Here is a 17,339-nt window from a genome sequence, read left to right as displayed (position 1 = left end):
AGGCCAGCAGGTGTCTCTCTGCAGGACACAACAGGAAACTGAGCAGCAACAGTAGGTTCCTGCCAACACTGTGCTGGCTCAGCTAGCTGAGTGGAACAAAGTCACGGGGCTGGGGTGTGTCACCGCACAGATGTAGCTGCAAGACCGCTGCTAACACTCCAGGGCTCAGAGACACAGGTGAGGCCACATCTATAGGGAAGTTAAACTGGTGTGACCAAAAGCAGTTTAATAATGCCAGTTAAGCAGTGCAAGCCCCTGTGTGGACACACACTGAATTTGATTTAAGCCTCACTTAATGATTTAGCGTAAGTCGCTTTCTTACTGAATTAAGCTCAATCAACAGAAGCCAGGTTTGCCCTGGTTTCACGACGCTGAGCCAGAACAAACCATGTGAAATTTGTTATGAGGGCAACAGCTCTTCCACTAACCAACATTCAGAGAAACAGCCCTGGCTCAAGGGCTATTTAGTGCCCCGTTAATAAGGAGCTGCCCCATTCTGCCTGGCTTAGCACTGTTGGTGGGCCTGGTGAAAAGAGAAGCCAGGAAAGGACAGCAACAGATGGCTGCTTCCAGCATTGAATGAGGACTGACAAGACGTAGCCAAAACTTCTTTATTTAAGTAACCACATTTACCGAGAATAATTTAAAAGCAAACAGGATCTTAGGTCCTCATCCCCTGTAGGCTGGGGCTTCTCAAGAAGTAGGCTGCTGGTAGCAAAAGGGGAAAAAAGCATAAATTCTTCATTCCTTGCTTCAGGATTGCGGGTACAGACTGACCAGATTAGTTAGCCAGGGCAATTGTCTGAATTCAAAATGTGACTGGTGACCAATAGCTCCAGCAACATTCTGTTGCTGTAAAGTTTATGCTTTGAAATTGAAGAGCACAACATACTTAATGCAAAAATCATTTGGCTAGTGAGCCCTTCGGCTTGCGACCTGAGCATCCAGGTTGGCTTCTCTCTCAGCCGAAAGACAGGTTTTTAAATCAGAGCAGCCTGGGAAGGACCTATCTCCCAAAGAGGCATTGGAAAGTGTACTGTCTTAGCATTCCCAACTCAAAGAGGGAGCCGTGGGAAGGGGTAGGTGGTGTCTGGGCTGGGGGGGTGGGGAGGGGAAGCAAAGGAGGGGCAGTTCAGCATGCCACCCCCTCACTCCTCCACTGACACCAAGTGTTAGCAGTATATTTAATCCGCCCAACTGCTGCTGCAATGAACAGGGCTGGTCACACAGTTTTAAGAGAGGATTCATCTCATTAAGGTTCGGCAGTTTTGGATGCAAAGCCCAGCTCAGACATTCACTTCTCTTCAAGAAAATATGCTGTTTGCAAACAAAACACCTTTCTCCAATTGATGGGAGTAGCACAAGTCAATCTGTTCTTGTTGTATAGCTTTATACACCCGTTAGTGCTAAGGAGAGCAGAGCGTACCGACGTCAGAGAGAAGAATATGTGGATACAGAATGTAACCTTTGACAGAAGATACGCTGTGGTGTATTGCTTGACATGGCAAGAAGGGGCCCACAGAGTGCATCAGGCTGAAAGTAGGGGAGGGAACAAGATTTGCCAGGAGCAAAGTTCAAATACTGAATTCTTACCAACATAGCCAAGCAGAGGACCAGCCACCACCTCCCTCCCACCCTCTAGACCAGGAGAGTGGCTGCCACAGAGATAATGCCAAATTCCGCCACAAAAAAACCCAGGGACGGCATTTCCTGAGTACCAGCAGCTGCTTTCTTCAGCAGATACAGTACGGAGGCAATTGTCAGCAGACCACAAACCTATTAGCAGCAGGAGGCCTCTGGTCAGTGAGCACCTCTTTGCAGAGAAGGTTCCTATTAAGGAAGCAGAGGTAAGATGAACAATCCAGCATCACAAAGGATTCCCCCCAGCTGAGCCTGCAGTGAGCTCCGCTGGAGGCACAGACAATGCTCACTGCCAGAGCCCCCATTGGGAGTCAAGAAATCCTCTTGGTGACCTTTTCCAATGGTTACCAAGAGGATGTGTTATCTCCTCAGCCAGCCCATTAAGACACAGCAGCATTGCAACCAACGACAGTTTGCCACCCTCCACCAGCTTCTGCTGCTAACACCCTGCAGGCTTGTTTGTGGAATCTCTCCCAAGATCAGTCAGTTCATTCTTTCCACCTTTGGAAAGAGCTCTTAGACCTGATCCAACATGTGCTAAAGTCAGACTCCGACAGGTCCTGGACTAGACCCCAATGGGCTCAGTACATCTGCAGGAAGAAGTAGACTGCTACAGAATTGTTCCTTTGCAAAATTAAGCATAATACGTGTAACACACAACAGGGCACCGCATCTGGAAACCACAACAGATCTCTTGGCTTTAAACATTACATGAGACAAACATGTAACAAGAACTGGGAAACTTCCAATGCTTTCTCTTGTCATCAAGAACCTTCATCAGAAACACCTAAACTGCAACGACTGCTCCCATTCATGTCAGTAAACTGATCTTCTTAGGCCCTCTGTGAAGCTATTCCTGGCTCCTATGACAATCACTGACTTTATCTGTAAACAAGAAAAAACGCCTTTAAAAGTCAACCTCTACCTCCTTTTTACAGCCTCGTCCAACTGAAGTGACAACACAATTCATTCTAGGACAATTCTGATGTCAAACTCTGCTTACGACATCACTGAGTCAGAGGCGCATGCAGATCCCACATGGGGACAGTTCTGTTCTTCAAACCTCTTACTAATGTGCTGAACTGAGTGAGCCCATACGTGCACGTTTGCAGGAGGAGGGCCTAACTGAAAGTCCGGGAGACAGAAAACAGGCGAAACACGCACCTGAATGGGGTTTTAATACATATTCGTTGTGAGTCTGCTAAATTCAGCTGTAACTCTAGACCCCGCCCCAGTTAAAGATCAAGGGTGAACTCCTGGCCAATGAAGTCAATGGCAAAGCTCCCACTGACTTCAAAGGAGCCAGAATTTCACCAGGAGATTAGGGGCACCATCACATAAGATAAGCAGCCAAGCCTCTATATGAGAGACACCATCTAGCTAGTCAGATTCACTTCCGACTGCTCTGGTTTCCGTTCCCTCCGTATGGGTGCTGCACTCCTGATGCTAAAGGCACAGGTGGCTCCAGAGCACAACCTGAGCACCAGCAAGCTGCTGTCCTGTCTCAAGAAAAAACGGAGCCGAAAGCGGGGCATGTCTGCGTGGAGAGAGGTGAATCCAACACTCAGGCTGGAGCCCCGGGAAGGAGAAGTGAGTTATATTCACACCCAGGCATACAGGCCTCCCAGTAGTTTAACCTAGACCAACCATTTTTGTGACAAATACTGTTTTGTGCATTTATGAAGATCACATTATAAAACTGTACACCACTCCTGAGAAGTCATGTACAAGAATGCATAAGCTTCCTTAGCACTGTGTGCTCTGCAGAAGCAAATCAGCACCAAAGACTGGACTGGAGCCAAACAGAACAGCAGCCCCCATTTACACAATGATCATCAATCACCTTTACTATCTGGGTCAGATTTTCCAAGAGTTCAGCACCAACTTAGGCACCCACACGGAAGTGGCCAGATCTTGAGAAATGCTCAGCACTCTCCAGCCCCTACTATGCATGTCTGACAATCTGGTCACTTCCATATAGGTGCTTACATGGGTGCTGAGCACATCTGACAATCTGGCTGTGTGTTCCTTTTGAAAGGGAGGTGGGAAGAGGGGAGTAGGGGGAGGCTGGCCAACCCCTGTGAAAGCAGCGTTAGTACATTCCATAGCAGGCAGGGATTTCCCGGTAGCATGCGCAATTGGACATTTTAGCTGTGGCAGCACAAAGATCAAACTCACTGTGCCCGATTCACAGAGGACAGGAATGGGAGAAGAAATCAGACGCCATGAGCGGGGAGGTTAGTAAGGACCATGGGCACCAGGGCCGAGATGCCAAGGTAAAGCAGTCCAATCTTGAAATAATTTCTGCTAGCCAAACATAACCCTCCCATCCGTTTGGAGGCTGCCTGGGACAACCAGAGGCTCCTTACACCAACTGAAACCCCACTCTAAACCCTCTGCAGCTCAAGCACTAGAGGCAGCTTCCCAGAGGGGAGCATGGGATAGAAACAGGAAGAGCTCCAGTTGGCGGAAATCACAGTGGCAAATATGTTCATAGGTTGATTAAAACCCAGCCCAGTGCAAGTAACAGTGCATTTACTGCCGGCGCATGCCTGAAGTTCTTTCCATAGCAAGATTACATTTTGGGCCCCACCCCTTCCCATCAGTACTTCCATATCAGATGCCAAATGCCTTTATCATTAGTTTCCGCCTCCCTCCTCCCCGCCTGCTTTCAGGCAATCCTGGCCAGCCATTTCTCCAAGTCCTCGATGTCAGCACTGCCTTCCTCTGCCTTGCTGCCTCTGGCGCTGCACTCCACCAGCTCCACCTTCATGGGCAGCTGTGAGAAGTCAAACTCCTTGCCCTTCTTCCCCAGCTGAGCAGTCCCACTGGAAGTTGAGCCGTCCAAGGTGCTGGGGGCAGCTGAGCGAGTCACTCGTAAGGTGTTGCTGTTTTGCAGGAGAGAAAGTAGAAAACTTTATAAACTGGGGAGAGACCCAGCCTTTCACATGCAATGGGGCTACCAGTGCAACAGTAAACAACCAGCTCTGACAAACCTTCCTCACCCATTGCTGCAGCTTGGGGAGCGGTGCATTTAGTACTGAGCTACCAGCTAGTTCCATGAACAAGAAAATCCCCACGTGTGCACGGGTTTAACAAGAAGTTGAAAGGAGCAGGTAGGCAGGGAGAGTGTGTGCCTAGCATCCAGCTATTCTGCCCACCTGTTAGGATGCTCATGCCACAGAACAGTCTCTTCAGGGCACTGGAGGTATACAGGGGAGTGAAAATGGGACATGGAGCTTTTAAGCTGATGCTGCTGGTTAACCTCCAGCTTAGGCTGGCAGGGACCAAAAGTTCCCATTTAATGGCTGCTCAGTGAATGCAATGAACTGTTGGGCTCTAGCTAGTTCCTAGCTGGTCTGAAGAGGCCTGAGGAATGGCCTGCCCATTGATTGGCAGAGGGGATCCCTCCAAAGCAGCATGGAGATTTCATGGAGAAGCATTGTTGGGGAGCTTGCCACACCCGCAGTGTGGACTGATTCCCTTTGCATGACTATCACATTGCATGAACATTATGGTTCCTTTTAAAACTAGTGACAAAGTTGGGGCAAGTGATCTCTCAGGAAGCACATACTAGTGAACACTAGGCCAGTCACACACCAGTTGCCCCCATCAGGGATTCTGGGTGAAACTTGTACAGTTTCAATTTGCAGAGTCCCCAGTTCCTGAAGTTACCTCCCTCTCTTCCATGAAAATCTCCCCTTCAGCAGAGTATGTCTTGTGGCACCCCTCCCAGTCTGTGTGTATAGAGTGATATTCTGATGTGGGAGTCCTTCCCCTGCAGGCGAGAAGGCCTGGCCCCTTGTTATAATTATCAAATTCAAAATTTATCGCAACCTTCGTTTGAAAGGGTGTGATTCAAAGGAAGCTGAATTTAAACTTTCCCCCCATAAATTGGGATTCTCCTACAGCAGATGGGAAGTGAACAAGAAAAAGCCTGATATGATTTCACATTTAGACAGCACTGGGCAAAGCATCGGGGATAGACGGGGGTTAATAATTTATGTGCCCGCAGACTTCAGCTGCGATGGCATCAGCAAGGTTCATACTATTTTCCTTCCCCCTCACACTACAAGCAGCTGGAGAAAATTAAGGTTTTTAAGTGTTTTTGAACAAAGGAATTGCACTTAGCTCCCCCAATCCTGCTTGGCACAAGAATTCAGCAGCCTCGGCACGGACGCCTGCTGACACCAGTGTGCTTCGGTCCTCAGGCAACCCTGCCTTTAGAAGGCAGCGATAGCAGGGTAGGTTGTTTAGATCCAGCCTCCGTTCCGACTCCATAAACTGGCAACACTTTCTAAAGCATCTCCTCCTGGAAGGCCATGATTTCCTCACTAGTCTTGCTGCATGCTTCAGTGCACCTCCCCATCCTTCTGCCAGGAGAAGCGATATAGCCCCGTGTAACACAAATCTCGTTATCCAGCAATGCAATTAGCCTGCCAAGAGCGGAGCTTGATACTAACTAAGAAGATTACCAGGGGATAATTAGGGGAGTGGAATTACCCCTGGCTTTATTCAGATGTGGATTAGCAGAGTCAGCCATTCGGAGGGCTGATCATTCCTCAGCAAAAATATGCTAATCTAATGCAAATAAGGAACCTAGTGAGTTCTGCAGATGGTGCTGGATTTAATTCCGGCGCTAAAAAAAAAATTAAATCCGAACTCACATGAAAAGCTGGAGAGAGGGGAAGGATGGACCGGGAGAGAAATGCAAAGACGACACAAGAATAGGGCAGCAAAGGCAGTGCACCTGGCCACAACAGAGCAGAGCACCACTACCACACCCTTTGACATGTTTGATATCCAGGACTCTCTGAAAAATTACTGCAGTAACACTGTAAAAAAAAAGAATGAGCTAAGGGCTGGAGGGGGTTGTTCCTGGCTCTGCCACAGTCTGCCTGGGTGACCTTGGGCTAGTCACTCAACCATCCCATGCCTCAGTTCCCCACCTGTAACACGGAGAGGACAATCTTTCTTTCCTTTGACCTTGTGTGCCTGCATTGCCTACTTAGACTGTAATCTCTGGAGCAGGGACTGTCTCTTGCTGGGTGTGGGTACAGCACCTTGCACAACAGGGCTTTACCTCATTGGGGATGCTAGGTGCTGTTTAAAGCAAAAAGAGGGAACTTGGAGCAGCCAGTCAAGATTTCGTGAGGCACTGTGCCCTGGTCCCTGAGGTATACCTGCCCGTGGCGCACTGTGATCCTCACCTGCAGATGCTTCTGAAGCAGAAGAAATCTCAGACCAACAACGGAGTCGATTAATTCTAAACTGGACAGTTGCCAAATTGCTCTTTCATCGATGGAAAACAAATGTGTCAGTAGAGAACATTACTTAGCACCTACACCACACTCGTCACCTACAGAGCACAAGGTGTTCTACATTCTGCAGAGGAAAACTGACACAGAAAGGGTAAGTGACTTGCCCAAGACCATATGGTACGGGTCAGTGGCAGAGCTGAGAAGAAAACCCTCTGTTGTCCAACTCCTGGCCCTAGACTCTGTCCGCAGGAAGATGCTTCTGCTCACTTCCTAACGGAGGTGAGACTTCAGAAATCAGGTAAGATTCCCTCCCAACAATCTGCACTGCCGGGGAAATTAGTGAAAAGCAATGAAGGTGCGGAACGCCACCTGGAAAGAGTAAGGCCTAGTGCAGAAATGTGCGGGCACGAGGAGTCCTGGCTAATACAGGGACAAACTGAACGTTTATAGATAGAATATCCCATCGTAGAGTTCAAAGTAGAGGGGAAAGCTGACCTACCATACACCAAACCACACATTACAAAAGCAGTTAGACCAGCATGCCGGGGAGAAAACTTTCTACCCTTTGGCTGTAGGACTGGCTCTCTAGTGGAAAAGCAGCTCCCTCGCCTGGAGAATCAGGAAGTTGGGGCAGGACAGTCAGCCCAAAAAAAATCTATTGGTGTATTTAACAGGTGACTGAGGAGGATCGGCTCTGAGGGTGGCAGGGATCAATGCAGACAGCCAGCCCCTACGCTATTGAGGAGGCACCAAGATCAGAGCTCCCGGCAGGGGAGGAAGGGTAAAAGGAGGGAGCTCCCCTCCCCCTTCCCTTCAGACCCCTGCTAATTGTGCGGCTGTCTGCTCTAGGACACACACACACACACACACACACACGCAATGTGACAGATTTCTGTCACCCTGTTTCTCCCCCTTAATCACAGTCCCCCATCTCTCTGCACTGCCCTGGAGTGGGGGGGAACCCTCCTTGTCAGCCTTTGATTTTGTTTATCCCCCTTCTTCTTCCTCTGCCACGCTGGGGGGCCTGAAGTTAACAGAGAGGGGGGCAGGTGAGAGGGAAACGCTCTAAGAAAGCCAACACCGTATGCTTCAGTTGCCTCTGAAATAGGGCTACCATATGTCCGGATTTCCCCGGACATGTCCGGCTTTTCGGTCTATAAATAGCCGTCCGGGGGGGATTTTTAAAAATCTAAAAATGTCCAGGATTTGCCCCCGGTTGGCTATTTATAGACCGAAAAGTGGTGGCCAAGCGCGGCTGGGCAGCCAAAGCCCCTTCCTGGCTCCCCCCATCCCCTGCAGCCTTATCATGCCGCGGGCCCCGCAGCTGTCTTCCCCCTCCTCCCCTCCCCTGAATGCTCCGCCCACCTGCTCCTCCACCTCCCCTGCGTCCCGCGAATCAGATCTTTGCGGGAAGTCTGAAAAGAAGCAGGGGCAGGAGGGAGGCAGCAGCAGGTAAGCTGGGGCGGGGGGGCGCGAGGAGGAGAGCTCCGGGGGGGGGGGGGGGGGGGCGCAGCCCTGACCGAGCAGCTCCCTCTGGCCCGGGCCGAGCAGCGCCCAGCGGCCCCAATGGCTCCGGCCCGGCTCGGGCCCCAGGGCGGCGGCCCCGGTTCTGCCCGAGCGCCCCCAGCCCGGCTCGGGCCCCCAGCAGCACCGGCCCCAGTTCCGGCCGAGCGCGCCGGCCCAGCAACTCCGGCCAGGCCCCAAGCCCCGCAACCCAGGCCGGAGCTCCGGCCGGAGCGCAGTCCGATTCCTGGGCTCTTTAAAGCCGGCCCTGGTCAGGGGACAGGGAGGGAGGGTTGGATGGGTCGGGAGTTCGTGTGTGTGTGTGTGGGGGGGGGGGGGGGGGGGGGGGGGGCTGTCAAGGGGGCAGGAGTGTGGAGAGGGGTTGGGACAGTCAGGGACAGGGAGCGGGGGAGGTTAGATGGGTCTGGGGTTCTGGGGGGGCTTTCAGGGGGGCAGGGGTGTGGAGAGGGGTTGGGACAGTCAGGGACAGGGAGCGGGGGGGTTAGATAGGTCGGGGGTTCTGGGGGGGCTGTCAGGGGGGCAGGGGTGTGGAGAGGGGTTGGGATAGTCAGGGACAGGGAGCAGAGGGGGTTGGATGGGTTGGGAGTTCTGGGGGCCCTGTCAGGGGGCATGGGAGTCCTGGGGGTCTGTCTGGAGGGGTGTGTGTGTGAATATGGGATGGGGGTGTGGATAAGGGTCGGGGCAGTCAGGGGACAGATAGGGTCGTAGGGGGGGCAGTGAGGGTGGGGGGTTCTCAGGAGGGGGCAGTCAGGGGACAAGAAGCAGGGCGGCTTAGATAGGGGGTGGGCTAGGGAGCAGTTAGTGGCAGGGGTCCCAGGAAGGGGCAGTCAGGGGGACAAGGAGCGGCGGCGTGGGGGGTGGGGGAGGTTGGGGGTTTTGAGGGGGGCAATCAGGGGGTGGGAAGTGGGAGGGAGTGGATGGGGGCAGGGGCGGGGCTCCTCCCCCCCAGTGTCCTCTTTTTTGCCTGTGGAAATATGGTAACCCTACTCTGAAAGGCCAAAGAGGAGAGCAGAGCTGGGCCTGGGGAAGTCTAGACTGTTAGGCCCAACCCGGGCTCTGATGCAAACAGTAACTCAGGCCTCTGGGCATCTAGAAAAGCCGGCGGGATGGGACTGTCTAGTCATTTCATTCCATTATTGCTACAAATCCTCAGCCCTGCTTATGCCTCAACTACTTACCCAAGTCCTCTCTCTCTCAGCCAAGCCTAGCAGCTTTTGTTATTTGAACCCATCGACGCAGCAGAGACCTCGCTTTACGAACACAGCGGATGCATTGCTGGTCAGGCTTGGCTGGAAAAGAGCCTGACATGCCAAGAAGAGCCAGTGTAGTGTTTTGAGGGGTCTGTATGGCAGCAGGCAAACACCACGGGAATAGCAAGGCCCTGTTCAATGCTGGCACACTAGCCAGTGAGTTCTATGCAGAAACCCAGTCTCAGGACATAAATAACTTGCAAACACCTAACATCAGAACTGCAGAAAATGACCCTGCTGCCTCTTTCCCCTCTGAGCTCCATAGTGCGGATTTAATTCTGTTTATGAAAGGGAGGGGCATACATTCAGGTTGGAACAGGCCCCATTTAAACACCACCACTGCCATCTACTGGACAAAGTCCAGAAGTGAATATAAAAACCAAGAACTTTGGTGGGGCAACATCCCACCTTGAAGCGATTTATATGTGAAGTTTGAAATGTTATTCTCCCTGCCCTCCCCCTCACTAGGGACTCTCGGGGATACGCGAGTACTGCAAGCTCTTCCTCTGAATTCTCCATCCCCAACCATTGTTAAACCAAGACTGGATGCTTTTCTAAAAGATTGGCTCTAGGAACTGTTTTGAGGCAGTTCTCTGGCCTGGGTCAGATTAGATGATCACAATGGTCCCTTCTGGCCTTGGATTCTATAAAATCACCATGAGTGGAAACTGTTGCAGGGAGGGACGCAAACTGGTGAACAATCTTAAAACACTGTTCCTGCATATGTCTTCATGCCCTTGGGTCATAGCGTGCATTTTACAAGTGATTTAATGGGCTGACCAGAGCATACTCAGTCTGGTTACAATTATGGGGAGCAAGACTGACTGTATCAAATAGGTTCTGATTTTCAGTTCTGCTAGAAATCAGGTGCCACACTGACTGTCCCAGGAAGGGCTGATGATTCCATGATTGATTAAAAAAAATAGAAAGTGGAAGGGCAGAGGAGAGGGACTCTCTCTCTACTTGTCCGCTATGGCCACATTCAGATTAAAGTGATGACGATTTAAACACTTAAAGGGCAGAACTGGATAATACAACCAGTAGCAGCAGCATCACCTTCCTTGTAAGTGAACTCTGCAACATGCTGTGAACACGTAACCCACTGGAACACAGGAGAGCTGTCACTGCTCCTGCCATGTAGTTACGGTCCAACATTCCCTTCCCTGTAGATTAGGAGCCGGTGCACATGCCCACTTTTTGCAGCAGTGTTTTCCCTCAGGAAATCCCCACCTGCCAGGGCTGCTGCGATTTTACTAGCTCATGTGTTGGCTCCTTTCTTCACTGTGAAATGGCCACACACATGCACAAAAGAAGACTTTTGCTTGACACGAGAGGACATCAGTGAGGGTAAAATAGAGAGAGGGGCACTGAGATGTGTAACAAATTCCACCCCGCACTTACAGTTCTTTCTCCAGCTGCTGCTGAATAAGCTTGGCCGATTTTGCCATCGTGATATCTAGAAAAAAAGTGGTTTAAAAAAGTTACACTTGGAACATCATTTTCTTTCCAAGACATGGAAAAGCGGGCTCCGTGTGGGGATGAACGCTCAGTGACAAGATCCCATCGCTATAATACTATCGCCTGGTATTTTAACCAGGGGCCCCATGCGAATTAAGGCTGGCTGGAGTTACAGTCAACAGCAAGACCCCCTACTTTCTGTGGCAGCCCAGTGTGGCAAACTGGGAATTCTGCAGCTGCCTCAGGTAGAATACAAAATGGTAGTGTTTGTTTGAATTACATATGGAAGTGAACACCACAGCCAGGACAGATTCCCTTGTGTTATTTAGATATTAAATTACACTGACTTCACGTGCCTGAGCTTTTAGTGTGCTGCAGGCGTCTGTCTATTGGAGACATCATTTTGCAGGATAACTAATGCTGACATTCAAATTGCTTCTCGGTTTCAGAGGCAACACTGCATAATGCACAGAGGCAGCTGACACTGCTCTTGGGGCTACTGTTTTATGCTGTTTGCAGACTCAGGAAGACAACTCTGCAGGGATTTACACTCCATTCACCTTTGGAAAATTATCTTCCCTACCTCAATGGCTCGCTGATAAGCTGTCTCTCCCCGGGTAACTCCCATGCAGTTGGGATCATCAAAGCACCAGAGCCCCTAGCATAACCAGGAGAAGCAGGGCTGGTGATAGCGTTCTTGCCTAGAGCTCTTTGACTCTGGAATTAGTTTCCTACCCTACTTTGGTGGGGCCCAAACTTGGAAAAAACTCAATAGAACACAGCAGGTTTTTCTATGTGGTCCTGTCAAAGGGCATGCCTGCTCTTTAGCACTCCTGCTGAAGCCTGCCTCCGTTTCCCCTTCACTCACGGCTCCTTAAAACATCCACACAAGCCAGATATCCAAACATTCCAATTTATTAAGTCCTGCACAAAGGTCTTTCAATACAGAACTCAAATTTACACAGCCAAGTTGTGGACTGAGGCTGGGCCCAGTCCAAAGCTGGGCCCAGCCTCTCCTCCCTGAAGGTCTTCCTGCTCTCCCAGCACCTCTTGACTGGAGTTTGGCCTTTTTCACAAGCCTTCTGTTCTAACTCAGGAGCCTTCTTACTCCCTGCACTGTCTGCAGGCACCTGTCAACCCATCTCCCCCTTTATAAGGCCTAGGTGCCTTCTCTTAGCCCAACTGAGCAGCAGGGGTTGTGGACCAAGTCCCACTTAAAGAGCAAGTCACCCTGTGATAGGTCCCCCCCTTTTTGGCCACCCAACACCCATGTCAGGCAAGAAAAGAGGTACCAGAACACCGCAAACTCTGAGCTAACCCAGAAAGACTTGGCCTATTGAACATCCAGCCCCCAGGCCCTTGGGGCTGTAGTTTGCCAATCAATGAACAGTACCTTGCTTGTTGCAGGCTATCAGCAGTGGCAGAGCGTTTTTCAGCACAGTGCAGTCAGTCAGGACCTGGTACAGGAACTCTGCCACATCCTTCACCTCCCGCTGGAACGCTACGCTGTCCACGACAAACACGATCGCTCTGTGCAAAAGGGAGTGAACACAACATAGCCATGTGACTAGCAGGCTCAGACTGCCACGCAGCCCACACCCCAAGTCCTCATTCCCAGGGGGTTTTTCCCCAAGTGGATTGTCACATGATCACTCAGCACGCTTTTATTTTGGAGTCGTTCAGAGCACTCCTGACAGAGGAAGGGGTCAGCACAGGCCAAGCCTTCCCACACACCTCTGCCAATTCACTTTAGCCCTGTCCAGAATTGGGCGATCAACGGACTTTTCTGTTCACTGGCAATGCCAGAAAAGTCAGAAAAAAAAATCATTTCAGCTGGAACAAAGTCTCTCAGCTGGTTCAGTTCACATCTGTGAAGTTCGAAACATAATATGAAAGAAAATTGCAAATCGGAACAAAACCAAAATTGTTTGTTTTGTTCAAATCACATCATTTCGTTTAGATCCTCCCTCCCCCCGACTGAAACAATTTGGCACATTGGACCCCGACTGTCACCACACTCCAGGGGCTGCTGAGTCTGCAATTTTTGCCAGAAAGTTTCCGTCAAGAAGTTGCACCCAGCTCTAGTCCTGACCTGCAGCACCAACGTCACTGTGACGGGTTCAGTCACAGAGACCCCCTTGGGACTGTTACCTGATGTGCTGAAACTACCTCTGAGCCTGTTTTCCCTGCCAGCTTGGGACTCCAGAATCCTGCCTTGTTGAGCCAGACATGCTACTCTGCTACAACACAGACCCAGGTCTGGTCCACGCCCTCCAAGCTGCATACTCTGACCAAAAACTGCTCAGCAAGTTACCTATCTTCAGCACCCAGACACCCAGTTCCCAATGGGATCCAAACCCCAAATAAATCCGCTTTACTCTGTATAAAGCTTATACAGGGTAAACTCATAAATTGTCCGCCCTCTATAACACTGATAGAGAGATATGCACAGCTGTTTGCTCCCCCAGGTATTAATCACTTACTCTGGGTTAATTAATAAACAAAAATGATTTTATTAAGTATAAAAGTAGGATTTAAGTGGTTTCAAGTAATAATAGACAGAACAAAGTCAGTCACCAAGCAAACTAAAACAAAACACACAGGTCTAAGCCTAATACATTAAGAAACTGATTTAAGATAAAATCTCACCCTCAGAGATGTTCTAATAAGCTTCTTTTACAGACTAGACTCCTTCCTAGTCTGAGCCCAATCCTTTCCCCTGGTACAGTTCTTGTTAGTTCCAGCTCAAGTGGTAACTAGGGAATTTCTCATGACTGCAGCCCCCTTTGTTCTGTTCCACCCCCTTTTATAACTTTGGCACAAGGTGGGAATCCTTTGTCTCTCTCTGGGTTCCCACCCGTCCTTCTAAATGGAAAAGCACCGGGTTTAAGATAGATTCCAGTACCAGGTGACATGGTCACATGTCCTGTGAGACCCCAAGACTCCATTCTTCCAAGCCTGACTCACAGGAACACAGGAAGGCTTACAAGTAAGCACAGCCATTTACAACCAATTGTCCTAGTTAATGGGAGCCATCAAGATTCCAAACCACCATTAATGGCCCACAGTTTGCATAGGTACAATAGGACCCCAGAGTTATACTTCATATTTCTAGCTTTAGATACAAGAATACTACATTCATACAAATAGGATGAACACACTCAGTAGATTATAAGCTTTGTAATGATACCTTACAATAGCCCTTTGGCATAAAACATATTCCAGTTACATTATATTTACACTCATAAGCATATTTCCATAAACATATGGAGAGCAACATCACACTCACTTCCATGAGGCCCCACACAGGATGCACCTAAATCTGGACCGGGGACGCCCTTCTTGAGCTGTGCTGGGCGCTCTCCTGGGAAAGTCCTCAAGCCAGAGATGGAGAGAGGCACCAAGGTAAGTTCACCTCCCATTACTCTCCAGAACAGTCTCTTGTAATACTTCCTGACTGTCCAATCCAGCCCACTTCTAAGCAGAAGTGGCCTTCTGTGCTAGCAGGTACGAGAATAACGTTATCAAATGTGTTTTCACTCTTGACCATGCCACAGTTGAACCCAGAAGCAGGTGACAGGCTGGTACATCAACTAACTGCCCCATCTTCCCCCTCAGGCTGGAGCCAGGCCCATACAGCTGGGCAGACTGAGTGCAGTCCTGTTACCACCCATGGAAGGTTGCTGCAAATAGAGCGTGACGGGGCCTCTCTGCCCCACCAGGGCAATGATGGGGTTCAGGAGAGTCTGTGGATCCACTGGACCTCACCCTGCTTCACCTGCAGCCAATGTCAGGTGGGGAGAGGGGAATTAAAATGGGGAAACCTCAGGGTGGATTTGATTTAAATCACTAGTCAGGAAGACTCGATTAAATCATGGTTTTCTACATAAAAATGCATTCTTGTTGGTTGTTATAACCTTAATACATATTCTTCACAACTCAGAGATAGATGCAAGTTTCATTTTTAGAAGGTACACACTATAGATTTTTAAACAGTGATTTATTTTGAAAACTTTTCAGATTAGTTTTACAGCTATATCAGAAAATGAATGATTGTTTGGTTATTTCATTTACCAAAGGTAATTGAAGCAGATATTAATGAAGTCATTGGGAGGTGAACTATCTCCAATTCAACAGGTTAATCATTAATATTTGGAGGATTTTCTTGCCATGCTGTATTAGGAGTAGAACATCACCATATAGACATTTAAATTGTTTTATTTAACTAAAACAACAACATTAAGTATTCTGGATATTTTTCTTCAACAGCAAACTTGTAATATTTTAACAAAACAAGCATATGTCCCTCGCTTCTCAAATTTATCTCCAGACTTCTTCTCTTTGTCCAGATCTATTCCGCCCCCAACAATCTTCTATTCATTGAACTTTTTGAAACTTTACACTTTTAGAGAGAAGTAAGGGATTGACCTCTGTGTACAAAAATTTGCCAGAGGGACAATAGAGTTGAGGGCTATTTCTCACCTCTATTTATTATTTATTTATTTTAAAACATTTTTGCTGTTAACAAGCATGTTACCTAGAAGACACAAATCCACAGTTTGAGAACTGCAAAACTAAGCATCTATGATGGTATCTTCTAGACTGAGCACTGTGTCCCATTGGGTGGATAGAAAGATTATTTAGGTTAATCTATACAGAAGCCCCTGGAACCCCATAAAAATGGGTCCTTACTCCATGAACTATTGAAACTCATTTACAAAATTTTCTTAAACATTAAATGAATATATTGTCTCATCCTATAGAATTAGAATTTATAATCCCTATTCCACAACGAGATATCTTTGATCTACAATGTATCTTAATTAAAACTCTCTCTAGATAGGTTTTTTTCCCTCAAAAAGCATTTTATCAAAAAAATCTGATTTAAATTTAAAAAAATCCATTTTTTTTTTTAAACCATTGATTTTTATCCACCCTGGGAAACCCGGCCCAGCTCGGGGCTCTGCTATTTCCTGGACGAGGTATGCCTGACTCCAGCCAAAAGCATAAGGCAGCTTGCTGCTTGGATGAGCCATGTGGTGGGTGGGACTGACAAGGGGATTAGCAACCCGAAACAAGCACAGGGCAGATGGGCGGAATGCTCCCAATACACCCATTCTGAAGTCAGACGTTTTCCTTTTCGTTCTGGATGCTGACGTCCCCGAAGGGGGTAGAACTTGAACATGCCATAGCCGGAGGGCTAAAGCACCATGACCCCTAATCTGCGAGGACCTGCAGTGTGGCAAGCTGTGCCCAGAGAGGCCCCAAGGGGGCGCCACCCAGACAACCTAGTTACAGTGAGCAACCATCTAATTTGCATTTCTGTACATGCAAGTTAGCTCTTAGCCTTGCTGAACTGTGGAGCTCTGTGGCTAAAGGTTATCGTGAGTGCTAACATCATGTCCCATCCACTGAATAAGAAGGGTCAAAGGAGAAAACTTCCTTTTTGGACTTGTGACCTTCCCGAGTCATTAGGATCCTGAGTTCTCAGTATCTTTCTCCATCAGAATCTACATGGGTGGTTTCAGAAGTTAAAATTGCAACCAATGATCTATGGGTTTCCCAGCCTCACAGTCCCAGCAAAAGCTTGTATTTCTAAATAAGCATTATCCCACTCTTGACCACAATCTCAGACTGGGACAAGTAAAACACATCCCACCCAGCAAGAAGCCATTAGCTCTTAACTCGGTATCTTGTCTTTGAGAGCAGGTTTCCCAGAGGAGTGACAGAAAAAAATGCTCCCTTACTAGGGCAATCTTTGTACTATGCATAATGGGAAGCACAAGCCCATCATAGAAGAGGAGGTAGGAGGCCTGGACACTTTAATGAAAATTTAACCAAAGTTACAAACAAGCAAGCAATTATACTAGTTCTGTGGCTGACATGAACAGCAATCAATGAACCTTCATTAAGGGCTTCTCCTTGCTACTGCTGGGGATTAGGGCTCGAGAGGAAGTGGGCCTGCAGGCTGGATGTGGGACACCAGAGAGAATGAGATTTCTTTCTTGGCAGCATTGTTTAGGATTACAATTACCACCAAATCTCATGCCTGAGCAAGCCTGGATTTAACACCAGGGAGCCAAGAGGGTAAGAATGCATTTTGACAGGCTGAGGTGGCGGACTAGTAGAATTCCTTTTCTGAACGGCTGCAACAGACAATACTGTTAGAATATAGATATTCAGGCCTGCCTGTAAAGACCTATAC

The 17,339-nt window shown here is 48.8% G+C and overlaps 1 protein-coding gene across 1 annotated transcript in view; it reads right to left on the bottom strand.

Moving 5' to 3' along the window:
- Positions 1–597: 597 nt before the first annotated feature.
- The window catches only part of LOC128843178 (ovotransferrin-like), a 59,842-nt gene continuing 43,100 nt past the window's right edge, over positions 598–17,339 (bottom strand). The window contains exons 23-25 of the mRNA XM_054039776.1: positions 12,528–12,664; positions 11,078–11,132; positions 598–4,529 (exon numbers count right to left, since the gene is read on the bottom strand). Coding sequence (XP_053895751.1) covers positions 4,313–4,529; positions 11,078–11,132; positions 12,528–12,664 — 409 coding nt within the window. The 3' untranslated portion in view covers positions 598–4,312. The remainder of the gene's footprint in view (positions 4,530–11,077; positions 11,133–12,527; positions 12,665–17,339) is intronic.

The sequence above is a fragment of the Malaclemys terrapin genome, chromosome 9, assembly GCF_027887155.1.
Source record: "Malaclemys terrapin pileata isolate rMalTer1 chromosome 9, rMalTer1.hap1, whole genome shotgun sequence".
Classification (NCBI taxonomy): Eukaryota; Metazoa; Chordata; order Testudines; family Emydidae; genus Malaclemys; species Malaclemys terrapin.
The sequence above is the reverse complement of the archived record's forward strand: the minus strand, read 5'-3'. Positions and strand labels throughout refer to the sequence as shown.